The following is a 25,845-nucleotide window of genomic DNA, read 5'->3' on the forward strand; positions in this document are numbered from 1 at the left end:
TCTGCGTCTCACAAAGACACAGCGGTTGGAACCAAAGATCTCAAATTTGGACTCATCAGACCAAAGCACAGATTTCCACTGGTCTAATGTCCATTCCTTGTGTTTCTTGGCCCAAACAAATCTCTTCTGCTTGTTGCCTCTCCTTAGCAGTGGTTTCCTAGCAGCTATTTGACCATGAAGGCCTGATTCGCGCAGTCTCCTCTTAACAGTTGTTCTAGAGATGGGTCTGCTGCTAGAACTCTGTGTGGCATTCATCTGGTCTCTGATCTGAGCTGCTGTTAACTTGCGATTTCTGAGGCTGGTGACTCGGATGAACTTATCCTCAGAAGCAGAGGTGACTCTTGGTCTTCCTTTCCTGGGTCGGTCCTCATGTGTGCCAGTTTCGTTGTAGCGCTTGATGGTTTTTGCGACTCCACTTGGGGACACATTTAAAGTTTTTGCAATTTTCCGGACTGACTGACCTTCATTTCTTAAAGTAATGATGGCCACTCGTTTTTCTTTAGTTAGCTGATTGGTTCCCCCATAACTATAAGTCTACATAAGAAACAGAGCAAAACTAAAGTGCAGACCGAGACAAGCCTATGGGGGGTATCTGACTTAAAAAGTGACAGAGAGAGTGAAGACATAACATCACAAAGATTACTTCTCAACAATTTGACGCTGTCAGGGCTGCATTAAATGATAACAGTAGTTATAACGTTATAATAGGGGTGTAACAGTACACAAAAATCTCGGTTCGGTACGTACCTCGGTATACAAGTCACGGTTTGGTTTTTTTCGGTACAGTAATGAAAAAAATAGACAACTATTAAATATCTTTTACTTATTGGTAACCTAATTAAAACATACCACCACAACAGTTAACTCTTTTTACACAATTTTTGAATGAAACAAATATATATATATATATATATATATATATATATATTTATATAATCCTGCTTTTTCACATTGTTTGAATGAAAATCGAAATATAAAAGTGAAAAATAAAATTCTGCTGTTTTTTTAACACATTTTTTGAATGAAAAATATAAATATACATTTCTGCTTTAACAGTTTTACTCAATTAAAATAAAAACTATAGTGCAGCTGGTCAGCTTTAAAGCCTGCTCAGATTCAGTTTTACTAGGAGCTTACTTGGCTTTCCCTTTAAAGTGCAGTAAACAAAACATGCTTATATCTAAAGTGCAGCTTTTACTCAACTCCAATGGCGTTGATTATTTCTTTAGCGCAATGGTCAGTGAAATGCTCTTTCTTTTTAAATGACGACAATATCGTAGTTTGCACCAGATTGCTTTTTCTAGTCGTGCTGGTTAACGTTCAAACTTGGGTGGTGTCGCTTTAGATGCGTTAGCATGTTAGACGTGTTTCCAAGTACATATCCGACCACTGTTCTGCAGTGTCGGCACACTGCTTTTGTCTTGTCAACTTGTTTATTTCCATCTTCGTATTTTACCCTGAAACCAAAGTGTTCCCAAACGGAGGACTTAAGGTTTGCGGGTGGGTCTTCAGGTTCGTCAGGCTCACTTGCCATGGGGTCCATGTCATTGGTTCGACATCCCATTAGTCCGACTGTCCGCGGTGCTGAACGGCTCGCGGCGGGCATATGGTGCGCCGCGACCGGCTTGAGGCAGAGCAGGCTCACGGCTTATGTGTTTGTCACTTTCTTTTTCATTTTAACCCACACCATGCACAAAGTGAAAGCGGAAATTTACGGGACTCGGTGCGTCACTCAATTATGTCCGGCGGGGAACTAGATATTTTAAATGGTTCGGCTCGCAAAAACGGAATTAAAATAAAACAAAATAAAATAATATCCTGCGCCCAATAATTCGGTACACGGTCATGCCGAACCGAAAGTCGCGTACCGAATGGTTCAACACAAATACATGTACCGTTACGGCCCTACATTATAACAATAATTATAGTGAGACCCAGCAGTGTCAACAAGGCCGCCAGAGCTCTGGCTAAAACATTGTTGCTTATCTCTCACACATGTCAGTTGTTTTAATTCTGGGCCAGCTGACAGCTAATGACAATCAGTCACTACAGTCAGTTAGCTTCTCAGCCTCAAAGTCTCCAAACGGTGCAGTCGTGTAAACGTCACCTGTGTCAGGGCAGCCAGTGGTCGGCGTATGACAGTAGCTGGTCGTTTAGGGCCTCAGTTAACAGTTAGCTCCTCATGCTAATTACAGCCGAGGCTAATCCTCCGTGTGTTCGGCTCCGTGCTGACGCTGTGAGGTGATGAACTGGCAAGCCTCCTGCACCGAGAGGATCCGCTTCTTCTCCCCTCTTTCAGTAGTGATGAATAACCTGGCCGGATAATGGAGAGCTGGCTTGCAGCCCAGGTTGTACAGCTCCTTCATGACGTCCCGGTACGCAGAGCGCTGTTCCAGTATTTCGGGACTGTAATCCTCAAATATGTGGATCGGCTTGTCCTTATACTTGAGTTTACCTCTCAGTCTGCGAGACTCCTGGACCACCAGCTCCTAAGTCTGGAACTTATGAAAACATATCACCACCACTCTGGGTTTTTCTCTGGGGCCAGGACAAGCGGTCAAGGTGTGGTGAGTGCGGTCAAGCTCCGGGGGTGATGTGAGAGTTTGCTCGCCGAATACCTCAACCAGGAGCTGTGAGAAGAATGTTGTAGCGCAGGGCCCCTCAATGTTCTCCAGTAGACCGATAATTCGGATGTTGTTTCAGCGGCTTCTACCCTCGAGGTCAGTGACTTTGGCTCTCAGTTTGGCGTTATCCTCGGTCAGTGTAGCTATTTTTGTCTCTAAGGCCTGCAAGGTCTCGCTGGCCGTATCAGCGTGCGACTCCAAAGAAGAGATCCGTTGGTGGTGGTCCGTTATGGCGGTCTGAATATTGTCTAGTTTCGCCTCTAACTTTGCAAATGCTAAGTTAAACTCAGCCGAGAGTGAGGTCTTGTGCTCCGTTAGCATTGTAGCTAACGCCGCCATGTCCGGGGCACCAGGCGTAACGTTGTCGTCTTTCTTTTCTCGTTTCCTGGGCTTCAAAGCCATTTTGCTTTGTGTCAAATGATAATGGTGACTGTGTTACACTTATACTGGATTGAGCTGATTAAGTATAGATAAACAAAGTAGGAACAATTAAGTTTGTGGGAGCACGGGAATATGCGACTACTCCATGCTGGTCTCAACCGGAAGTCTATAAAAATGTGTTTTAAGTCGTGATTTAAAAACAGGTAAAGAGGGGGCCAGCCTAATATGCAGCGGTAGCACGTTCCAGAGTTTAGGGGCTGCTACTAAAAAAGCACGGCCTCCCCTGTGCTTCAGCCTTGATCGTGGGACCTCCAGAAGTAACTGGTCAGCAGACCTGAGTGACCTTGAGGGGACATGTTGCTGTAAGAGGACAGAGAGATAGGGTGGAGCTGGCCCGTTTAGAGATTTGTAGGTAAATAATAAAATTTTAAAATCAATTCTAAAACGAATAGGAAGCCAGTGGAGTGAGGCCAATATGGGGGTGATATGCTCACGCTTGCGTGCTCCTGTTAACAGACGAGCTGCTCTAAAAGATAAGAAGGACTTGACTTTAGATAAAAGCCTCAGCTGGAAGAAGCTGGATTTGACAACCGAATTTACCTGTTTAGCAAATTTAAAATCATTGTCTAATACCACATCCAAATTTTTTGCAGTAGGTTTTATGTATGCTTCCAGGGAGTCCAAGTCGATATGAGATACATCACAGACACCACTGAGTCCAAATAACAGGAGTTCAGTTTTGGCTTAATTGAAGCTTAAAAAATTCAGGGCCATCCAGGATTTAACATCCTGCAGGCAGTTCAGTAGTGGTTTTAGCGAATTAGAATTTTTCTGGTTCAAGGGCAAGTAAACTTTAGTGTCATCTGCATAACAATGGAATGACATGCCATACTTCCTAAAAATAGATCCTAAGGGAAGCAGGTAGAGGCAGAATACAGCTGGCCCAAGAACAGAACCCTGAGGGACTCCACGATGCTGCCCCTCCTCCCTTGAAATCCAATGTGCTGCCTTGCTCTGAGCTGAGAACAAGAGCTCTCAGGTCTGCATCTAGAGGGGACTGTAATATCCCACAGCGCAGTTCTGCATTTGCACAAACCGCCTTTTCTTATAAGGCTATCAAGGAGTGGAATAGGCTTCCTACCAACTTAAAAAAAACATCCCTGGTTATAATTGCTTTTGTCTTGAAGCTAAAAAATGGCTCCTATCTACTCAATCTTGCTAGCATTAACTTGAACCTGGTGACACTGTCTACGATTTTTAACTGGGCAAACATGCAGTATAGGCCTACCTGTGACGACATCTAGAGTAAACTTAATCGGATGTCTTTTAATACCATTATTGCTGTACAGAACTGTCTGTAACTTTTCTGTATTGCATAAATTACCATTGTTGGTATTTACAATTGTAATTTCTCTAAGGACTACATACAGTGCCCTCCAAAAGTATTGGAACAGTGAGGCCAATTCCTTTATTTTTGTTGTAGACTGAAAATATTTGGGTTTGACATCAAAAGATGAATATGGGACAAGAGATCAACATTTCAGCTTTTATTTCCAGGTATTTACATCTGGATCTGATACACAACTTAGAAGATAGCACCTTTTGTTTGAACCCACCCATTTTTCATGAGAGCAGAAGTATTGGAACATATCACTGACAGGTGTGTTTTGTTGCCCAGGTGTCTCCCAATTACATTGATTATTCAAACAATAAATAGCACTGAATGTCTGAGCTCAGTTTCAGATTGAGTATGATAGATTTTGCCTGTGCAGACTGCATTTAGAGGTGAAACGAACATGAAAACCAGAGAGCTGTCTATGTGTGAAAAAAAACCAATTATGAATCTGAGAGAAGATGGACAATCAATCAGAGCCATTGCACAAACATTGGCCATAGCCAGTACAACCATTTGGAATGTCCTGAAGAAGAAAGAAACCACTGGTGTACTAAGCAACAGACGTCGAACAGGTAGACCAAGGAAAACATCAGCAGTTGATGACAGAAACATTGTGAGAGCTGTAAAGAAAGACCCTAAAACAACTGTTAGTGACATCAGCAACAACCTCCAGAGGGCAGGTGAAGGTATCACAATCTACTCTTCACAGAAGACTTCATGAACAAAAGTACAGAGGCTACACCAGAAGATGCAAACCACTCATTAGCAAGAAGAATAGGAAGGCCAGGCTGGAATTTGCCAAAAGGTACAGAGATGAGCCTCAAAAATTCTGGGAAAAAGTTTTATGGACTGATGAGACAAAGATTAACTTTTTCCAAAGTGACGGAAAGGCGAAAGTTTGGAGAAAGAAAGGATCTGCTCATGATCCCAAACATACAAGCTCATCTGTGAAACACGGTGGAGGTAATGTCATGGCTTGGGCTTGCATGGCTTCTTCTGGGACGGGCTCTTTCATCTTCATTGATGATGTAACACATGATGGCATTAGCAAAATGAACTCAGAAGTCTACAGAAACATTTTGTCTGCTAATTTAAAGAAAGATGCAACCAAACTGATTGGGAGATCCTTCATCATGCAGCAAGATAACGACCCAAAACACACTGCCAAAACAACAAAGGAGTTCATCAGGGGCAAGAAGTGGAAGGTTTTAGACTGGCCAAGTCAGTCTCCAGACTTAAACCCAATAGAGCATGCATTTTACCTGCTGAAGAGGAGACTGAAGGGAGTAACCCCCCAAAACAAACAACTGAAAGAGGCTGCGGTGAAAGCCTGGAAAAGCATCACAGAAGAAGAATGCAAAAGTTTGGTGATGTCAGTGGGTCACAGGCTTGATGCAGTTATTGAAAGCAAAGGATTTGCAACTAAATATTAAGTCTCATTCACTTAAATCTATTTTAAGTTTATACGTTCCAATACTTTTGCTCACCTAAAAATTTTGTGTTCCATTACAAATAATGCTATCTTCTAAGTTGTGTATCAGATCCAGATGTAAATACCTGGAAATAAAAGCTGAAATGTTGATCTCTTGTCTCATATTCATCTTTTGATGTCAAACCCAAATATTTTCAGTCTACAACAAAAGTAAACGAATTGGACTCACTGTTCCAATACTTTTGGAGGGCACTGTATATTTTCTTACTGTCGCATAAACTGATGGTTTATTTTATGGTCGCTGAGGTAATAAGTTATTATGTATTTATATGTTGATGAATCTCGCACTTTATTGTCGTGCAAGCACTTTGTTCTGGTTGTAGGTTTTGGCACCTTACGCTATTGTATTTTGTGAACTTGCTACTCTTGATTGTATGTTATGCTATGTTTGTCTTTGTTGGTCATGGTGCACTTTAGGTCTGTTTTTCTTATTGTATTGATTTTTTAATGTGTTTTTAAGGACTACAGATGGAAATAAGCTTCTCTGTTAAATCTGGTGCACAAATCTTTTATTCTTATGAATGAGTAATGTAAGTGCATATTGTCCTTTAGAAACTAAATAGACTAAACTATCCCCAAAGATCCCAAGCTTATTTACAAATTGAATTTAATAGAAAAATTGAAATCTGACACTGAAACCTGGAGATTGCTTCCTTTGTCAATGATAGGGCGCATCAGTGCAATCAAAATGGTGACACTCAAGTTTCTGTACCTCTTCCAAAATTTACCCATATTTATACCCAAAGTTTTTTTGAAATCATTAGATTCTATTATCCTGCCTTTTGTATGGGGATTTAAAGTTCAACATATTTCTAAAAAACATATAACCAAACCTAAACTCATGGGAGGCCTCAGTTTGCCTAACTTTCTGCACTATTATTAGGCAGCAAACTGCAAAGCTCTGATGTATTTCCAAGACGCATATCCAGGTAAAGTCACTGTTTCCACCCCCTCATGGCTTGCAGTTGAACAAGATCTCCCCAACAGCTCTCTTCCTGCCCTCCTCTTTTCATCCACCAGTCCCCCTTCAACTATCACAAACAATGTCTTCATGGTCACTAGTGCTTTAAGAATCTGGTATCAGATAAGGAAGTCATTCAAGTTGCCGGAAACTTCAGCCTGTACTCCAGTTAGTCATAATTGTGCCTTCCCCTCCTCTCTTACTGACAGTACGTTTAGGCTTTGGAAAAATAAAGGCACTTTATTTTTTATCACTAACACTTTTTCCACCTTCGATCAGTTAAAAGAAAAGTATGCTCCCAAATTAGCACTTCTTCCATTATCTCAATTCAATCAATTTTATTTATAAAGTCCAATATCATAAATCACAATTTGCCTCACAGGGCTTTACAGCATACGACATCCCTCTGTCCTTAGGACCCTCGCAGCGGATAAGGAAAATCTCCCCCAAAAACACCCTTTAACAGGGGAAAAAAATGGTAGAAACCTCAGGAAGAGCAACTGAGGAGGGATCCCTCTTCCAGGACAGACAGACGTGCAATAGATGTCGTACATAACAGATCAACTGATCTCCAGATCAGAGATTACATCCACACAAGGAGTTTTTCCTTATCCGCTGTGAGGATCCTAATGGCCGGGTTCCACCGGCTGCAAACGTAAGCGTCATGTCAGCGTAGCGTCGCGGCGTATTCATCTGGGCTCCACTGACTGCGTATGGAAGCGACACATAGAGAAGCCAGCGGGGTTGTTTACCATTTGTCAAGCCGAGAGGCTGCATGAAATGTTCAAGCATTTCCCACCTAAGTTATTACATATATTTGAGTTATCTACAAGTTTACTGTACTGTTTGTCTCTCGCTTTCAAATGTCCACCACGGACATTTACACAATGTCACGGATAAACACGGGTAAATGCATGAAAAAAAATCATCACATGTCAACTCTGATAATGGTTTATTCATTTAAAAACACATTGTGCTCATTTAGCACACTATTTCATGTAGTTTTTATCTGCTGGAGGGTCGCGTAGGGGAGCATAGCCTGACAAAAATAGAAGAGCCTCCTAAAATAGAGAGTTGTCGTGCGGCAGACAGGGGTTGTTGCGCCGCTACATTTATATATATATATATATATATGTGTGTGTGTGTATATATATATATATATATATATGTATATAAAGCAACAAAGAGCAGTGGTGTGGTGGCAGCTGATGAGGTAGATATATTACTAGTTAGATGGAAAGGTTACCAGGAGAAAGTGGGTTTACTCTTCTGTATATTCTAATGGCTATTCTAATGGTGGGTAATTCTGTAAACAGCCAGGAAGACAGGGGGGTTTTATCTTTCCATCTTTCTGTTTGTCTTCAGTGTAACCAAGGTGATCAATGTCTTCCTGTAGGCATAAACAGCAACTTCAGAATTTATGTGAAAATAAAAACCAGTTATAAATTGGTTTCAGCAGATCTCCAAAAATCAGGATATTTTCCATGTGGTTGCAGTATCTTAATTCCCATTTCAAAGGAATTCTGTAAAAAAGGTGCACCTTTGATCCTACAAGAACAGTACAAATTTTATAATTTTCAAATTACAGGAGGATACATATCCTATGAGTGAAGGTCACATTTTAGGTTGAGATTTTTCTTACTTAAACTTGACCTAAACTACAGAACATACAAAACAGAGGTTCAGGAAAGGCTACAATAGTTAGCTGCAATATACTGCATTCCGGTAAGGATTCTTTGTAGAACTGTATCAATCTGCAAAGCTTCACTGTATTTTTTAATTGATTTCCTGTTTTGTTTTTTGTTTGTTTGTTTTGTTGTATTTGTAAAATGTCATTCCCCTTTACAATATACAACCCCAACTCCAAAAAAGTTGGGATGCTGTGTAAAATGTAAATAAAATCAGAATCCAATGATTTGTAAATTCTTTTTGACCTATATTCAGTTAGGGTTAGGGGATGAATAAAGTTTTTTCTCTTCTATTCTATTCTATTCTATTCTATTCTATTCTATTCTATTCTATGCTATTTAATGTTCAAACTGATAAACATTATTGTTTTTTGTAAATATACACTCAATCTGAATTTAATTTCTTCAATGCATTCCAAAAAGTCGAGACAGGAGCATGTGTCCCAATGTGTGAAATCACCTTTTCTTTTAACAACACTCAGTAAGCATTTGGGAACTGAGGACACTAATTGTTGAAGTTCTGAAAGTAAAATTCTTTCCCCATTCTTTTTTGATATACGACTTCAGTTGCTTAACAGTCCAGGGTCTCTGTTGTCTTATTTTGGAAAAAGTCCCTGTAGCCTGCCAACTTATTTTTAACTCAACAGTTTTTTGCCCTCTAAACTTACATGTTTTTTTTTTTTTGTTTTTTTTTAACAATTGTTTGACAAGAAAAGAAAACATGCCCAGTTGTGTGTGTGTTCATGTTACAGAGAACAAGAGGATGAGATTAAGTCTGTGGAGGTCCATTTTTACAGAGACACTGAAAGTCTGGATGGGAATGATGCCACCGTCTTCTCCCTTGCTGACATTATACCTAAGTAAACACAAATATTCAAACATAAATTGGTTTAGACTGTATGATGGTCTTCCTTCTCAGTTGTAACAAAAGTCCCTTTTTCTTTTTTTGGGATTACAGTGAAGAAGAAGAAGCTGAAGAGCTCAGTGCTCTAAAAGAAAACCTGAAAGGTGGGTTCGAATCACTAATCTGGTGATGGTACTTGCACTTAGTGGCTACTCTCGTAGGTATGCCGCCTTTCAGGGGCATTGCTAGGAGTTGAAAACATCGGGGGCTTTAGCCTGGAAGTAGGTACAATTTTTTACCTGGATATCCGGGGATTTTCTCACCCAGGAAGATTTTGAATAATAATAATAATAACCCAATTGCCATATTTCGGGCTCTAACTCAACGCCATGTTATGCAAAACACACGCCATTTATCTCAAATGAAAGCAAAGACTGCCTTTTCCACACCTATCTGCTAAAGCATGCTACACCAAAGCATCAGAGAGATAGAGGCCAAAGAACAACAACAACAGAAATCATTTCACGATGAACGATAGTTGTAAAATTTCTCTTACCTTTATAGTTTTGCCATGAAAAGTTCATTCTACCGGTAAAACACGGTACATCCTGGTAAACGAACATGTTTTGTGTTCAAATGAATCCGGCCAAACATGGCGGGCGTTAGGACCCCGGGGGAAGCATTACAATGACCACATACAGCAGCCGGGTTCTGCTGACTCTGACTGGCTTACAGTGCTGTCAATCTCGTGTTGGTGGGTATAGCATCATTCTATTGGCTCTAACAAATCAAACAAGGTGTCAGTCAATCAAATCGACCAATCTGTTGCAGAGATAGAGCCTCCAAAGCACAGAAGAGAAAATCTGCTTCACATTTAGATGATGTGTGTGGTCAGTTTGGAGTGGGATATAAATGAAAAAAACTAAACGGACAGTTGTATGTGTATATACTGAACACCATTAGGGATATACTACTTGCTCTCCTCCTGCTGCCTTTTTGTTTTTTTTCCAAAAAAATCATCTAATATCCATACTTACTACAAGACTATGCAAAACACAGCGACTCGGTGCTGGCCAACAGTATGCACAATAAATACAATTGTAATACAGAGTAGCCTACTGACGTTGCACTTGAAAATAGAGTGTGCCAGTAAACCCAGAACTCCGTTAGCGCTTTTAGCACTTCCGGTTCTCTCGTCTAAAAGTCAATACGTTTTTTGATTGGGATTTTGGTAAAATGCCTCAAATAAGGTCTGTGGTTAACTAAAGCTTTACGTGTCGTAAAAAAGGCGGTTGCTAACAAGTTGCTCAATACGACTACAAACCCTGTTGGGGACATTAAATGTCATCACCCCCGAACAGACAAGAGCGCTGGCAGTCCGCCATTACAGCTTCTTATTTAGCTTAAACAGTCCGATTTCCCCATTATACAATGTTTTTAAAAGAAAGCGGCCGAAATCAGTTGAAAGCTTAGTGGTGGTGACGTCAAGAGTCATGCGACCGTGGAGTAGTCATGTAGTCCGTTAAAGCCTAATGTTAGCTTTTTACTTCTGGCGATCACATTTAAGCTTCAAATGCAATATGAAAGGTGTTCTTATGTGAAGATTATCTCACTGAACAAAACCTGTAGGTATCATAAACTTGTGTTAGCCACAGATCTTATTTTCTGACATAATCCAAAACGCAATGCAAAAATCACATTGACTTTCTCTTCTGGGAACCAGCGCAATGCTAAACTTCCGGGTTTTGACGTCAGCCCTGGCACACTCTATTGTAACAAGTTATTATTCTGACTGCCCATATATGGGCATATGCCATGTAAGCTGGTGTGACAGTGAGTGTGTTGTGTGTTGTGTGCTGCTGTGCTGCGTGCGCTGCTGTCTGTTGTGCTCCCATGCCATGCCGTGGACACGAGGTTGGAAACGAGGTGCTTTATTAGAAATAAAAAACAAAAAACAGAAGCTTAAAAGATCTGGGGCTGAGCCCAAAAGATCCGGGGCTATAGCCGGGAATGCCCCGGTCTAGCGACGTCCATGCCGCCCTTGCAAAAACTGCAAAGAAAAGAAAAATTAGCAAGGAGCTGGAAAATATATTCCTTCCGTACAATAGACTGATTGACTGACTGAATAGACTGTTGTGACATAAATGTGTGAATGCATTTTTCATCTCTGGAGAGTCGCTTCATGCCAAAGTGATATTACTGCACAAGCTTAGAGACTTTTTTTTAAACTTTGCTTTTCTAGTTTGTGATTATCTTAGAGGGAAAAACACATTTGCTCTGTCAATGGTATTAAAAGAATACACAAACAGTACTTGTCAGTGGGGTTTTGTTCATGAGTATGGAGTATGGGGGCTATTACTATCCGGCATCTGGCCCTTGTATGACAAGAATTTGAGCTGACAGACAGACAAACTGCCTGTAGCCCCTGGGCTCCACCAGGGTTGTGCCTTGTCACCTATTTTGTTGGTGATTTTCATGAACAGAACCTCAAGGCACAGCTGAATGAGAGTGTCTGTTTTGATGACCTCAGGACTGGATCTCTGATCTCTTTTGCAGATTAAGTTTTGCTGGCTCAACACTACCAAGTCTTAGACTATGGCACTCAAACAATAAATTGTGTCCTTTAGGTGGGAGCAAGTTGCTGTCCCAAGTGAGGAAATTGGGCGTTGTTAATGTGAAATTGTAAGATGGACTGGGAGATTAGCAAAGGGTGCAGTGTCTGATGTCATATGAGCATTGTACCAGGCTGTTGCGGTAAAGAGGGAGCTGAGAACTCTCAGTTTACAATTCAATCTACGTTCCAACCCTCAGCTCAATTCAATCAGTTTCTATCAATTTTATTTATAAAGCCCAATATCACAAATCACAATTTGCCTCACAGGGCTTTACAGCATACAACATCCCTCTGTCCTTAGGATCCTTGCAGCGGATAAGGTCCGTCCCCCCACCCCCCCCCCCCCCCCCACCCCCCAAAAAAACCCTTTAACAGGGAAAAAAAAAAAAAAAAAAGCTATGGTCATGAGCTTTGGGTATTACAGATAGATGGGATCATGGTTACAAGCGGATACTCATTTGTTTAAGATTCCTTCCTTCCTGTTTAAGTTTCTCAAAGTAGAGCCACTGCTCCTTTGCATTAAATGGAGCCAGTTGTTGTGGTTTGGGGACTGATCAGGATGCCTCATGGATGCCTCTCTCTGTAAGTTTCTGGGCACATCCAACCCTAATTAGCATGCTGCCACCAGACCCAGTTAGTGGCAGAGGAGGGATGGATAGATGAAATGATATTTACACTAGTGCACAAAAATGACAAGAGAATAGCATTTTCTTAGATGCTCAAAAAATCCCTAATAGTGACATACTGTTTAAGTTGCTTAGGCTGTGTCATGCCATGGTCTGTGATGTCTGCACCATGATTCCCTTCTGGTCGTAATTGAATGTTTGTGTTTTCTTTGTGGAGCATGTGTACCTTGAAAGTTGGCCACTAAGTGCATGGTAATAGATTTTTTGTGATTGGTTGGTGATGTCATTAATCATTCCGGTTTTCATTATTTAACTTTTTTTAACTTCTCTTCTTCTTCTTCTTACTTCAGACCCTTTGCCATCCAACTCCAAGAGACCATTCATTGTATCACGGTGGAGACAGTTCTGGTTTGCCCCTGTCACCTCATTCCTCGGCAATGTGTTGATGTACTTCCTGTTCCTCTGCCTGTTTGCCTATGTCTTGTTGGTGGACTTTAAGCCCCCACCCCCTGACGGCCCTTCCACACTGGAATTTGTGCTTTACTTTTGGGTTTTCACCTTAGTATGTGAAGAGATCCGGCAGGTTGGTTAAGACACTAGCATGCAAAGACATACTGGCACATAGATCTACTGTTTACAGTAGTTATACATCACTCTGCAGGGTTTTGGTTCATGATAAGCCTTCAAACTCATGGATCTGTCACTTTGACTGGATTGTAATTCATGTTCTCCGCAGAACCTGAGGCAACACATCCTATCAGTGCCATTTTCAATCTGAATCCTTACCACATCACCTAAAATACACATTTCTCCCACTGACACAGACACATAGTGTACACTGCATGATATCCACATCTATCCATGTACAGTATGTCACTCCTCTCTCTCTGGTTAACAGACCTTCTTTGTGGGCAGCACCTTTGTCCTCCAGAGGATGAAGAATTACATCCAGGATGTGTGGAACAAATGTGACCTCACAGCCATCTCTCTCTTCATTGTGGCTCTATGCTGCAGGTGACTCTTCTGACACACTGACAGGAGAACTTACACTAAGCACAGCACCACAGGCTACCAACGTAACTCTAGGGCCAAAGCGCACTGTTGCCAGTCCTTTATGTATTTGTGCAGACAGGCTGAAAAGCCAGACAGGATCCTGTCTTTTTATTCCTCCTTGCCGACGATAGCTGTGGCTGGAGGCATTATGTTTATAGGATGTCTGTCCCATTCTCGTGAACACAATATCTCAATAACACCTTGAGGGATTTTCTTCAAATTTGGCACAAATATCCTGTTGGACTCAATAATGAGCTGATTCAAATTTGGTGGTCAAAGGTCAAGGTCACTGTGACCTTGTGTTTGTCTTACTTTGTGAGCATAATATCTCAAAAAGGCCCTAAGGGAATTTCCTCCAATTGAGGAGAAACATTTACTTGGACTCAAGAATGAACTGACTGAAGGTCATTGGCGTCTCTGTCACTTCACATAACATGTTTTGGGCCATAACTCAAGAATTCATACACTAATTATGACAACATTTCACGCAAATGTTTGAGAGGACAAAATGATGAATTGATGACATTTTATATCCAAAAGGTCAAAGGTCAGCTTCACTATAACATTATAATATTCTGCAAAAACATCTTCCTAGTCGTTACTCAACATCATATCTCAGGATCAGGAGGCAGGGGCGGACTGGGACTAAAAAACATCTCTGGACTTTGACTCGGCCCAGCCCACAACAACCGGTGCACGGAAACTCATCAGCCCCAGACACGGGTGTCAAAATACTTAAATCTTAACACATGATACTATACCTTCCAAATTATAGCAATAGCACCGATGTTGACTAGATGTTGTGTTAAGAGCATAGTGTAGAATACTCACTGAGAAATAAACGACACAGTCCTGATGTCTCTCTGCTGAACAATACAATGCAGGTGACTGCCTGAAACACACAACAAGACATGGTATGAATTATGATAAATCACAGTGTAACGAGGCTGTAATTATACAGTTTAACTTGAATACATCTGCACCTGCTGCACACGGCTGTGATTTGTGTGACGTATGCACTTCCTTCTTCTTCAATTTGATTGGCGGCCGGCAGGCTCATAGATATCTATGGGCCAGCTGGTATCCAATTTAAAGGCTGCCACCTAGCGGACTGGACGTGGAACAGTAGATTATCAGCCGGCCGTTCTGTGATTCTCCAGAACCTCCAGATGGCCAGTCCGCTCCTGTCAGGAGGGAAAGACATATGGTCAGATACTTAATTGGTGACACTAATCTTGGATGTCCACCTTGAAACTGTGGTGATTGTATAGACCATCTGTGCTGCCTGGGGGAAGATGTGTGTGAAGCATCCATGTTTTCACAGACACGGTTTTTTAAGTGCACCTTGACTGGTTCACGGAGACATATAACTGCCAGAGGTAACTAGAATCTCTGGTATTTATTTTTTTCTCACTTATCTGGGTGTACAAGTTCATAATGTAGGTGAACATATTGTGTAACATATTAACGGTGATTGACTGTACTATTTTGTTTTCCAGAATGGGTCCCTGGTCATATAAGTTTGGCCGAGCTGTGATGGCGATAGACTTCATGGTCTTCACACTACGTCTGATCCATATCTTTGCCATCCACAAACACCTTGGGCCCAAAATCATCATTGTTGGCAAAATGGTAAGTGCACACAAAACTCACAAAACAACTTGGTCACCAGGGCCAATACTACATCATCATCTCTCTTTGCTCTCTCTTTGCTTTCCTCAGATGAAGGATGTTTTCTTCTTCCTTTTTTTCCTGGCTGTGTGGCTCATGGCTTACGGAGTGACCAATCAAGCACTCCTCTACTCATATGATCCCCGCCCTGATTGGATATTCCGCAGAGTATTCTACAGACCATACCTGCACATTTTTGGCCAAATACCCATAAATGAAATGGATGGTGAGTGGTTCAGTCTCTATTTTACCTGTCTCTAAAAACAAAAAAAAAAGTGAAAATCAATTCAAAATTCAAGCTTTCATTTCATTTTATTCAACTCAGTTTTGTAAAACTATCAATGCACAATATACTTTTTATATATTCAGTAAAGGTGGATAGTTTTTAATCATGATTGTACTCACTCACTCACTCACTCACTCACTCACCAGATTATTAAAGGCTCATGCTCCTGCTCACACAATCCGTAGCTGCAGTGGATTAAGGAGTAACTGGATACACCATTGGAGGCGAGGCACCGTTCATCCCTATGAAAGTTGTTCAAATAAGCTAAATTTCCATGGTATAAAATGACCTGGGTCTTCTGCATTGTGGGGCCCAGAGAGCAAGCGCACTAGAGACTTACGGTGGCTTAACACAAGTGTGGCCCAAGCAGCTAACTTTTGGTTTAGCCCTACACTAACTTCAATGATGTAATTGTTGTTCTGTTCTGGACTTTTGAAATTTTATTGGACCACATCACAAACTGATCAACTTTTGACATGGCATCTGGGGACAACAAGTAGCCTGTCAGTTCAGTTCTACATGTTTTTTGCACTAAGTACCAACATTCTTGTCGAATAGAAGCTGTTGGGTCTTTAATGATTTGGTTTCGAGAAAAATAATGTGAGTGCTAATGTTAGCTTGCTAGCTAATACTAGCATTTGCTAGGGGGCAGCAGGTGGTGCTTCTTGTCTGGCTCCCTGCGGCGTGGCGGGGCCTCCGGTTCGGGATGGGCGGAAGGCGGGTACAGTGGAACCCTTAAGGGGAAACAATAACCCCCAAAAAAAAGACAAACAAAATTAATAAATAAACAAACAAATAGATACATTAAACCTAAATAAACTAATGTAAAATAAAAACAAAGAGTGTCATCCCTCAATGGACAGATTCCCTCCCACAGGGTCTGGGAATGGTCAGGGTCCAGGAGGAGGCACTCGACTTGGGTGACACTTGCAATGGGCCAGTGTCCACCTCTGGGTCTGGATGTGGCTCAGGCTAAGTGCTCCCAAAAATTAAAATTCTATAATAAAAAAACTTAACATGCCGGTTCGATCCCGGGCGTGGGAGCCCTTCTGTGTGGAGTTTGCATGTTCTCCCCGTGTCAGCGTGGGTTCTCTCCGGGCACTCCGGCTTCCTCCCACAGTCCAAAGACATGCAGATTGGGGACTAGGTTAATTGGTGACTCTAAATTGTCCGTAGGTGTGAATGTGAGCGTGAATGGTTGTTTGTCTCTATGTGTCAGCCCTGCGATAGTCTGGCGACCTGTCCAGGGTGTACCCTGCCTCTCGCCCGATGTAGCTGGGATAGGCTCCAGCCCCCCCGCGACCCTCAAGAGGATGAAGCGGTTAGAAGATGAATGAATGAATGAAAAAACTTAACAGGGGGGAGGGTGGGAGCCTTGCTGACCTGACACGCCTCTTTTCTGCTAGGGCCCTTGGTTGCGCTGCTGGGGCCTGGATGGGGGCGTCTCATGCTTGCCTCCGCCCACCACATCCAAGCACACACACACACACACACACACACACACGCACATACACGCACACACACACACACACACACACTGTCCAAGTCAACCCATTTCATCATCATTATGCCATGTTCACGCTGATTGTATGTCTATCCATTGTCTGTCCTATTGTTTGTTGTATCTCTATGTCACTCTTTTGTTGTTACCACGTAAGTGTACTAATGAAAGTAATGTAGCAATGTTTTGGATCTCTTGATTTGTCTCCATCTAGCTGATAAATTGGACGAAGTGAACTGTACGAACAATGCCACACTAATTGAAGCTGGGGAGGAGCCCTGTCTGAGCACCTATGCCAACTGGCTGGTTGTCATCCTTCTTGTCATCTACTTGCTGTTTACCAATATAGTACTGGTCAATCTACTCATTGCTATGTTCAGGTACTTAAACTGATTTGTTTCAGTTCCAGTGTTCTACTGATTAAGCAGATTTCAAACAAAGCATTTGAGCTGTCTCCATAATGAGATTTGAAATTACTGTCTGCAGCTACACCTTCTCCAAAGTACAGGAGAACAGTGACACCTACTGGAAGTTTCAGCGTTACAACCTGATTGTGGAGTACCACTCAAGGCCCTGCCTGGCACCACCCTTCATCATCATCTCACACATCCACCTTTTCATCAAGAGACACATCCGCCATATTCCTTCAGTCAAAAGCAAACACTTTGGTGAGTAATAGCAAGAAGAGCATAAAGACAGGGGATACGAGACAAGCATTGCACAGGGGAAAGACGGAGCAAAACAAAAGACAGAGAAACAAAGGTTAAAGGACAACTTCGGTATTTTTCAACCTGGGCTCTATTTCCCAATGTGTATGTGTGTGTATGATTCATGGGTATCACTCGTTCTAAAATTGGTTTAGTATTGAGGTGCGAAACAAGCAAAAAAGGTAATGGGGGCAAATGCGTCTGTAGAAGTGAAAATCGGTGCCTGGAAGTGGGCCAGATGGCACCCAACCTCGTCTCCTACTTCTCCTGCAGATCGTCCTCTGATGTTGATTTAGTACCTTATGTTCAGTTGGCAAACACTTAGAGAAACACTGGAGTCGAGTAGAATCAGGTGCAGTCGAGTTTAATGTGTTCACAAGCAACAACACATACAACTCATTGAGTCAGGCTAATATTTTTATCTGATTTAAGATTAAATCTTACACTACACGTCCCGTATAAACGTGCTTTTTTTTAGCCACTGACCAGTTCAGATCGCCAGTGCTATCTCTGTAGATAGCATATTGTAGCAGCTCTGGGGCAGTGGTGAGTGTAAATGAGTGAAGTCAGCTGTCAATCAGTGTTGGAGCAGAGAGGGAGAGGGCGTCCCCGCTTGGTACAGTAAATGAGTATGTAAAATAGATAGTAATAGATAGTATAGTATATATAAATAGATAATGAAACTTTACACATACATCAGAACTGGTGAAAAAAATATTTTATGGGTCTCCAGTGTGACAAAGTGTCTCAGTAGTGCCCCGTACAAAATTTCAACAAAGTAGCCCCCATGTTATATTTCACCGAGATGTACAAAAATTGGGAGGCACATGTAATATGCCAAGATGTATAAAAAAAAGTCTCTTGGAGCCATGCCCAAAAAAAACAGGAGGTGTTTTAATTTGCTGTAATTTTTGTGCATGTTTGGCTATTTAAAGGGGTCATACTTTAACAAACTCGTTCTAGAGATTTAATCCTACTGACTCCTAATTGTGACCCCTTTTACATGAAAAATTGTTAGACACTTTTCGTCAAACCATGTTACCGTGGCAAGGCATTAAATTTCCATGTTTTGCCACAAAACTCCAATTTGTTTTTAAAAGCCTTAAAGGAGCAATAAGCGAAATTCATCATTTCTAGATTGAAGGAATTAAAAAATTGCTATGTGAAGAACTAGAGGTGTAATTTCATCTGGAGTATAGCATGACCTCACACACCCTCCCTCTGTGTTGATCTCCAGCCCATTGTTTGCAAGCCAGTCCGGCTGCCCCTGGAGCCCTTGGCCCTCCCTCCCTATAAAAGGCTACAGCCAGTGAGCAATGGCAGCGCATATTTTCGAAATGAAATGGCAGAGAGCGGAACGAAACCGGGGCTAACCGGTGCTTCCTCCTCAGGCTCCACTTCACTCAGCTGCCCCACAGATTCGCTGCCTCTCCCACTTTAACCTCAATAACAATCCGGAGCTAGCTGGGAACGGCTGGCGAGGCATTAGCCGCAGCATGACCAGTGGAGAAGCAGCGTGTTTATCGGGCAGCTGAGTGAAGCTGGGTGAAGTGGAGGAAACACTGGGATGGGTTAATGTCTGGAGCTTGAGTTATTAGCTGCTCAGTCCCAGCAATGGGTCAGGCGTTACGGTTGTGTTAAGTGAGTATGTTAGCCTGGCAACACAGCTAACATTTTCAATTAGCATTGTAAAATGTAGCATGTACCGGGCAGCCCGCGAGGCTACATTTTTGTAATGTATTTGCTGAGATGGAGGCGAGGCTCAATGACTAGAAGAGCTGATAGAAGTGCTCCATAGCTGTAAGTTACTCCAGTAGCCGGTGGCAGCCGACTCGGCTAGAGACATTGCCGGATCCCAGCTAGTGCTAACACCGGGAGCTAACGCCAACGTTCCTCTTCTTCTCCGTCAGTGAGAGCGATGTTTTAGCCTAGCGGCCAGCTGGCTCACAGGCTGCCTGCTAGGCTAAAACATCGCTTCAGGTTAAAGTAGGAAGAAGCAGCGGGTTTTTCGGGCAGCTGAGTGAAGCTGGGTGAAGTGGAGGCTGCGGAGGAAACACCGTGATGGGTTAATGTCCGGAGCTTGAGCAGCCCGCGACGACGAGGCGAGTTGGGGGATGGAGAGCAGAGGTAGAGGGAGGAGTGGCTCATGACACACTTTGTTTTGGTCTACAGGCAGTGCACAACAGCAAACCTAGCGGTGAAACGATTTTGCTTTTTGCCCCTTTAACACCTCAGTTATGCTGTCTGGTGAAAACAGTTTTCATGGAATGCCTTTGTCGTGGCATGGTGGCCCTTGTGCGTGTTTTGACATAAACCAGAAAGTTGTTGTATCTTGAGCATACATTGTCCAATCTGCCCAAATTTGTCATGCTTGTTAAAAGTCCTGACCCAATGACATCTTCTTGCCAAAGTTGAATTATGGTCATATATTCACCCACTGGCACAGGAAATTGTATGGGGTTTTTTTACATTGATTTTTTACTTTTACCTCCATGTGGGTTGGCCACATCCACCTCAGATGTGGTAAGAAAGGCCTTTAAACCTTGATTATGCTTCCTTGTGAAGATTGTGAGTCTTTATTGAACACTTGCACACTACTCACCATGAAACAGGAAGTTGTTTTACAGTGTACATTATCCAGTTTGTCACAGATTTCACAGGCCTCTTAAGGGTCCAGGCCTGAAGACATGGGCATGCCAATCTGGTGTTATAGTCACTGTGCCACTCACTGGCAACAGGAAGTAGGCTTTGTGTGACAGTATCATTTGATTTTCATGACATTTCCATGGTGTTTTCAACAATTCATATCAAGCAACATGACATATATAACTGTGTGTTCTCTAGCACTACATAGTGGACACAAGAAGTTGTACAAAATTTTGAATACATTGTTTCCAGCCCCACCACTCCACGCAAGACATTCCTTCAAACAGTGTGACTTCTGCAGAGAAAAAAAGCTGCATCAACTGGCGTTAGTTATTCTCAGACAATGACAAATAAACTTATTGATAGTTTTGCGACCCCAACTTGCTCTCATTTAACACCAGTCACCAGCAGTCCAGCAGTAATGAGACTGGGACAGTTTGACCACAAAGACAGGCTTACAGATATGCTAGCAAGATGTCCAAAAAGTCAAACATCTGGAATAATTTCAAAATTTGTAAAGTTGACCCCCCAAGAGTCGAGTACCAGCGAAAGGAAATTGGCATTTTACAAATCTATAATGAGCTTGGCCAGTCACCTGAAATTGAGTTGCATATGGGGGCCATATCAACCTCAGGCTGCAGTCTTGCTGCAATTGCTTTTCAGGTAGGTGAGGGAGGAAACTCCACTTTCACAGAAACATTGTTGGAAAAGGCCAAATATGTTGGATTCATGTTAATGTGTACTTTTAGAGATATTTATTTTTTGAAAAGAAAAAAAAAAGTTGAAAAAAATTACCTGCAGTAACTCTTATGATAAACTAGAAGGCCCGGACCCGCTGTTGAAGACCCATTTCTCACTGAAGCTTCGATCCCCAAAATTCAGGACAGGCATAATGTGCAATTCTTATTCTTGTCCTCATTCTAGTGACTTTACTGATCTTCTCTGTCCTCAGCTCTTGATCTCCGGGGCAGAAATGCCAGCCGCCTCAACACATGGGAGGCAATCCACAAAGAAAACTTCCTCACAGCTCAGAATAAGCGGCAGAGATGTACAGACACAGCACAACTTAAATCTACATCTGTCAAGTAAGTTGCCTCTGCTTTTGTTATGACTGACCAAAAGTGTCGTCACTTCTTACTTTCAGGTTATACTTCTAATGTTTCTCTTTTACGTATAGAAATCTCTTATATATATTTGTGACCATTCCATTTTGTTGAACTGAGCTGAACTCAGACTGACATTCTATCTGAGGTTTGTAGCAGGATTATTATCTCTGACAGGTTTGAGCCTGAAGGGAATTATGTATTTGGTTGTGTTGCTGCGTGCACACTTGATTGTCTTTGTGTGTGTATCTGTCTGTCTGTAGCCAATCTCGCATACTACTGGACCAATCGGCCGAATGCAGGGCCTTCCTTTGTAGAGCAGTAATTTTTTTGGCTTCTGTTAGGCCAGACAGCCATACTTGTCATTGTAATAGTGTAAATTAAGAATCATCATTCAACAATAAAACAGAGCATTGCATAATCTCTGACAGACATGAAGAGACACAGTTCCAAAATAAAAGAACTTCTGGACATTCACAAACCATATGTGCAAGTGTTCCAGAAACTCCCTGAGGGCAAAGCATACAATTTAGGGATGGTCTGGCTTTCATCAAAAATAATTTGTGAGGTGTCCAATAAATTCTCAAAAGATCAATTATCTGATGATTTGGATTTCGTGAAGTAATTGACATACTGGACAAGACTGTGACACAATTAATCCTTGTGTGATGCAAAATCTTTCCATATATTTTCAATTGGCCTTGGTTTAAGAGCTGTCTTTAGCAGCACGGAGCATAATTTGGAAACCAGACACCGGGTGCCCACACTTAAGTATAAACTAGGCCATGGATGCAATGGCTGTTCTTACTCCTAGGAAGCCAGTTCCAATAAAGAACTTCAACCAAGAATGAAGGAACTGAAGAATAAAGGACCTGAAATAAATTTAAAAATGTATTAGATTCTGCCCACCTAAACTTAGATCATGAGTTCAACCTATTCCAAAACCCCACTGTAGCTGACAGAGAGATCAAAAAGCTATAAAAGTTTGTGTTAGGAAGAACATTAGTTTGAATGATTGAGAATCGTGACTGTACCAAGTTTTGGATTTTTAACCCATTTCTTCAGGTCAGTTTCAACAGTTCTTACGCTAGTTGTTTTTAGTGATTTGATTAACTGAGGAATATATCTGAATACCCAAATAACACAAATGATTACTGTTGGAATATCTGAAATCCATTTTGAGTTACACATAGCTTCATCAAGGGAAAGTAAAGCCGATTTGGACCATTTCATTTTATATCCAGATAAACTGCCAACGTTTTTAAAAAGCTGATGAAGGTACGGTACAGACTGAAGAGCATTACCAAGATAAAGCAGGGTGTTGTCTGCAAAAAAAGAAATATGGAGATCTGTATTTTGTAGTTATAGGATCATACTCAGACAGATGAATAGCCTGCTCTAGTGACTCTAAAGCTGGGGCAAACAAAAAAGGGGAAAGGACACAGCCCTGGCAACTGCCCCTAGTAACCTTGAACCTTGAGCAGATTTTGCCTGTTAGAACCACAGTGGTAGGATTGGAATAAAAAATCTGAATCACTGCAATAAAATGTTCCCCAAACTCTTTGTGCACTAAAACCTCCCACAAAACATTGCCACTCCAAGCAGTCAAAAGCTTTCTCTATATCTAATGACAGAACAGCTGCTATTGTGGCGATATTTGGAGAGGCCCCTATGATATGCAATAAACGTTCGATGTTATTAGCAGCCAGACAGCCAAGTTTTTATAAACCTTGTCTTGTGGCGGACTAGGGGAGACATATAGGGCTCCAGATGGCAGGAAAGTCCCTTAGCATACACCTTTATATCTGAGTTCAACAAAGGCAGGGGCAATAATGCGCACAGTCAAAGGGTTCTTTATCTTTTTTGAGCAGTTTGCAGTGATGACACCATTGATTTCATCATTGTGTAAGATAGGTAGCATCTGGTGGAGATCTACATCCTACTAAGTACGCTTATTAGTTTGTGTGTATTTATTTCTACAGGGTGGACAGTGTGCTGAAGCAGATGGCAGAGATTCGTGACCACGACCGAAGGTTGAGGTTGCTGGAGACAGAGGTTAGCAATACCTTACCGCACATGAAAGATCTAGTGAGCCTTATTTGTACCAGTCATTACCAGCATCATTGCAGCCTAGAACCATAATCCAGGCTCTTTTCAATGCCAGAAAATGTGGTGTTGTGGTGGCTTGTCTTTGTATTTAATTTGGAGCTGTCTCTTAAGAGGAAATATCTGTCCCAGCAAGAGCCTTTATCAGTCTAGAGATACAACTGAATATTCGGCAGGTTTTCCATCTGCAGTTCCTAGTTAATCTTGTCCAGAATATTATTCCTAAAAATAATTCTAGATTTTCTTGGAAAAAGGGAAATTCACCACATTTATCTAGATATCCAGTCAGTGTTGATGATAAATATCGTCAACTCTAGCAATAAATTTCTCAGTGCGTGCTATATTGAACAAAAAAGCAGAGTTTTCAACTGCATAATCTGTTGATCTTCCTTCCTTCCACCACTCTGATTTGATGTGATGGTGTCATGGCTGGATGCAAGAAAGAAATACAAGCTATTGGAGCATAAATATCCTAGATGCCACTCAAAAACAGATCTTCCTTGTTCTCTTCACTTGTATTGTAATCTAGCTACGTTTCCAACAGCAAAACGATACCTCAAAATGTGTGAGTGCAGAGAACAAGGGTACAACAAGGGTAACCAGTAGTCTGGCATTGTGGGAGACAGCTGCCTCTCCAGTAGCTCTCCAGTTTTAGCTCTTTTTTAACTCTTTTTTCCTATCTTTGCTACCTTTCTGCTTTTCTCACGAAGACATTGTGTGTATTATACATATCCCATGGATATTTTTAACTTTCCAACGCCACCAGGAGCCAGTTTTCTCACTTATTCAAGAGAGGAACTACTGGCTCTGAAAACAAACTGACGAGCTGGGATACGACACCCCATCCCAGCAGAGTTGAGCAGGAGACCCAGGGGCTGCAAGGCCGGGGCTAAGCTTATAGGCTAGGCTAGCGGACAATCGGAGGCACTACAAATCATCAATTCCCTCCATGATCATGGGGAATGTGAACTCACTGCCAAACAAGATTGACGAGCTGTCCGCACTGAACAACCAGCGGATTTACTGTGAGAGCAGCTTGTTTATCTTTACGGAGACGTGGCTAACCCACCTCATACCCGACACTAACATGGACCTGCTGGGATTCACTGCTGTGAGAGCTGACAGAGACACTAAAGCATGCGGGAAAAGCAAAGGTGGGGGACTCATCATGTATGTTAACAACCGCTGGTGTAACCCAGGACATATCTCCGTAAAGACGGTCTTGTGTTGCCAGGACCTCGAGCTACTAGCCGTTAGCCTGCGGCCATATTATCTGCCGAGGGAGCTTAGTTACGTGATAACTATCTGTGTTTACATCCCTCCGAGAGCGGACGCAGCCACTGCATGTGAGAAGATTCACTCCGACACAGCAAGGCTGCAGACACAGCACCCTGAGGCATTTATGATCATTTCTGGGGATTTTAATCATGCAACTTTGGACTCTACTTTGGCTGCTTTCCACCAGGTTGTGGACTGTCCAACAAAAAAACAACAGGACAATCAACTTGCTGTATGTTAATGTGGTCAGACCTCCTCCCCAGGGAGGTCTGACCACAACCTGGTCCACCTACAGCCACAGTACACCCCCCCTGGTCCAAAGGCAGCTGGTAACCACTTGCTCCATCAGGAGGTGGTCCCCTGAAATGGAAGGTGCCCTGAGAGACTGCTACAACACCACGGTCTGGGATGAGCTGATCAACCCGCACGGTGAGGACATAGAGGGGCTGACACACTGTCTGACGGATTACCTTAACTTCTGTGCAGACGTGGTCTCCCCTACCAGGACTGTCTGCTGTTACCTTAATAAAAAACCATGGGTAACGTGGGAAGTCAAAGCTGTCCTCAACAGGAAGAAGGCTGCCTTCAGGAGCAGGGACAAGGAGGCGATGAAGGCAGCACAGCAGGAGGTGAAACACTGCGTGGACCTGGTCCACATTACTGTGGACCAGGTCAGAGGAGGAAGCTTCACCCGAGGAAAGCAGCTGGCCCGGACAAGGTGTGTCCCCGACTACTGAAGACCTGCGCTGCTGAACTGGGAGAACTACTACAACGCACCTTCAACCTTAGCCTGCAGCTAGGGAGAGTGCCCACCCTCTGGAAGACATCCTGCATCGTTCCAGTTCCTAAGAAAAACCGGCCCAACGAG

General features: G+C 42.3%; 1 protein-coding gene across 2 annotated transcripts in view; it reads left to right on the top strand.

Annotated features, from left to right (window-relative positions):
- Positions 1-25,845, top strand: part of trpm4a (transient receptor potential cation channel, subfamily M, member 4a) — a 171,521-nt gene that overhangs the window by 131,434 nt on the left and 14,242 nt on the right. The window contains exons 17-26 of one of the 2 annotated variants that reach the window (XM_049560180.1): positions 9,295-9,402; positions 9,501-9,550; positions 12,977-13,209; positions 13,525-13,640; positions 15,179-15,311; positions 15,402-15,576; positions 17,352-17,517; positions 17,624-17,805; positions 21,443-21,575; positions 23,576-23,648. In XM_049560180.1, the coding sequence (XP_049416137.1) occupies positions 9,295-9,402; positions 9,501-9,550; positions 12,977-13,209; positions 13,525-13,640; positions 15,179-15,311; positions 15,402-15,576; positions 17,352-17,517; positions 17,624-17,805; positions 21,443-21,575; positions 23,576-23,648 (1,369 nt within the window). The remainder of the gene's footprint in view (positions 1-9,294; positions 9,403-9,500; positions 9,551-12,976; positions 13,210-13,524; positions 13,641-15,178; positions 15,312-15,401; positions 15,577-17,351; positions 17,518-17,623; positions 17,806-21,442; positions 21,576-23,575; positions 23,649-25,845) is intronic. The other variant, XR_007447791.1, reaches the window with a different exon arrangement.

The sequence above is a fragment of the Epinephelus fuscoguttatus genome, linkage group LG19 (assembly GCF_011397635.1).
Source record: "Epinephelus fuscoguttatus linkage group LG19, E.fuscoguttatus.final_Chr_v1".
NCBI lineage: Eukaryota > Metazoa > Chordata > Actinopteri > Perciformes > Serranidae > Epinephelus > Epinephelus fuscoguttatus.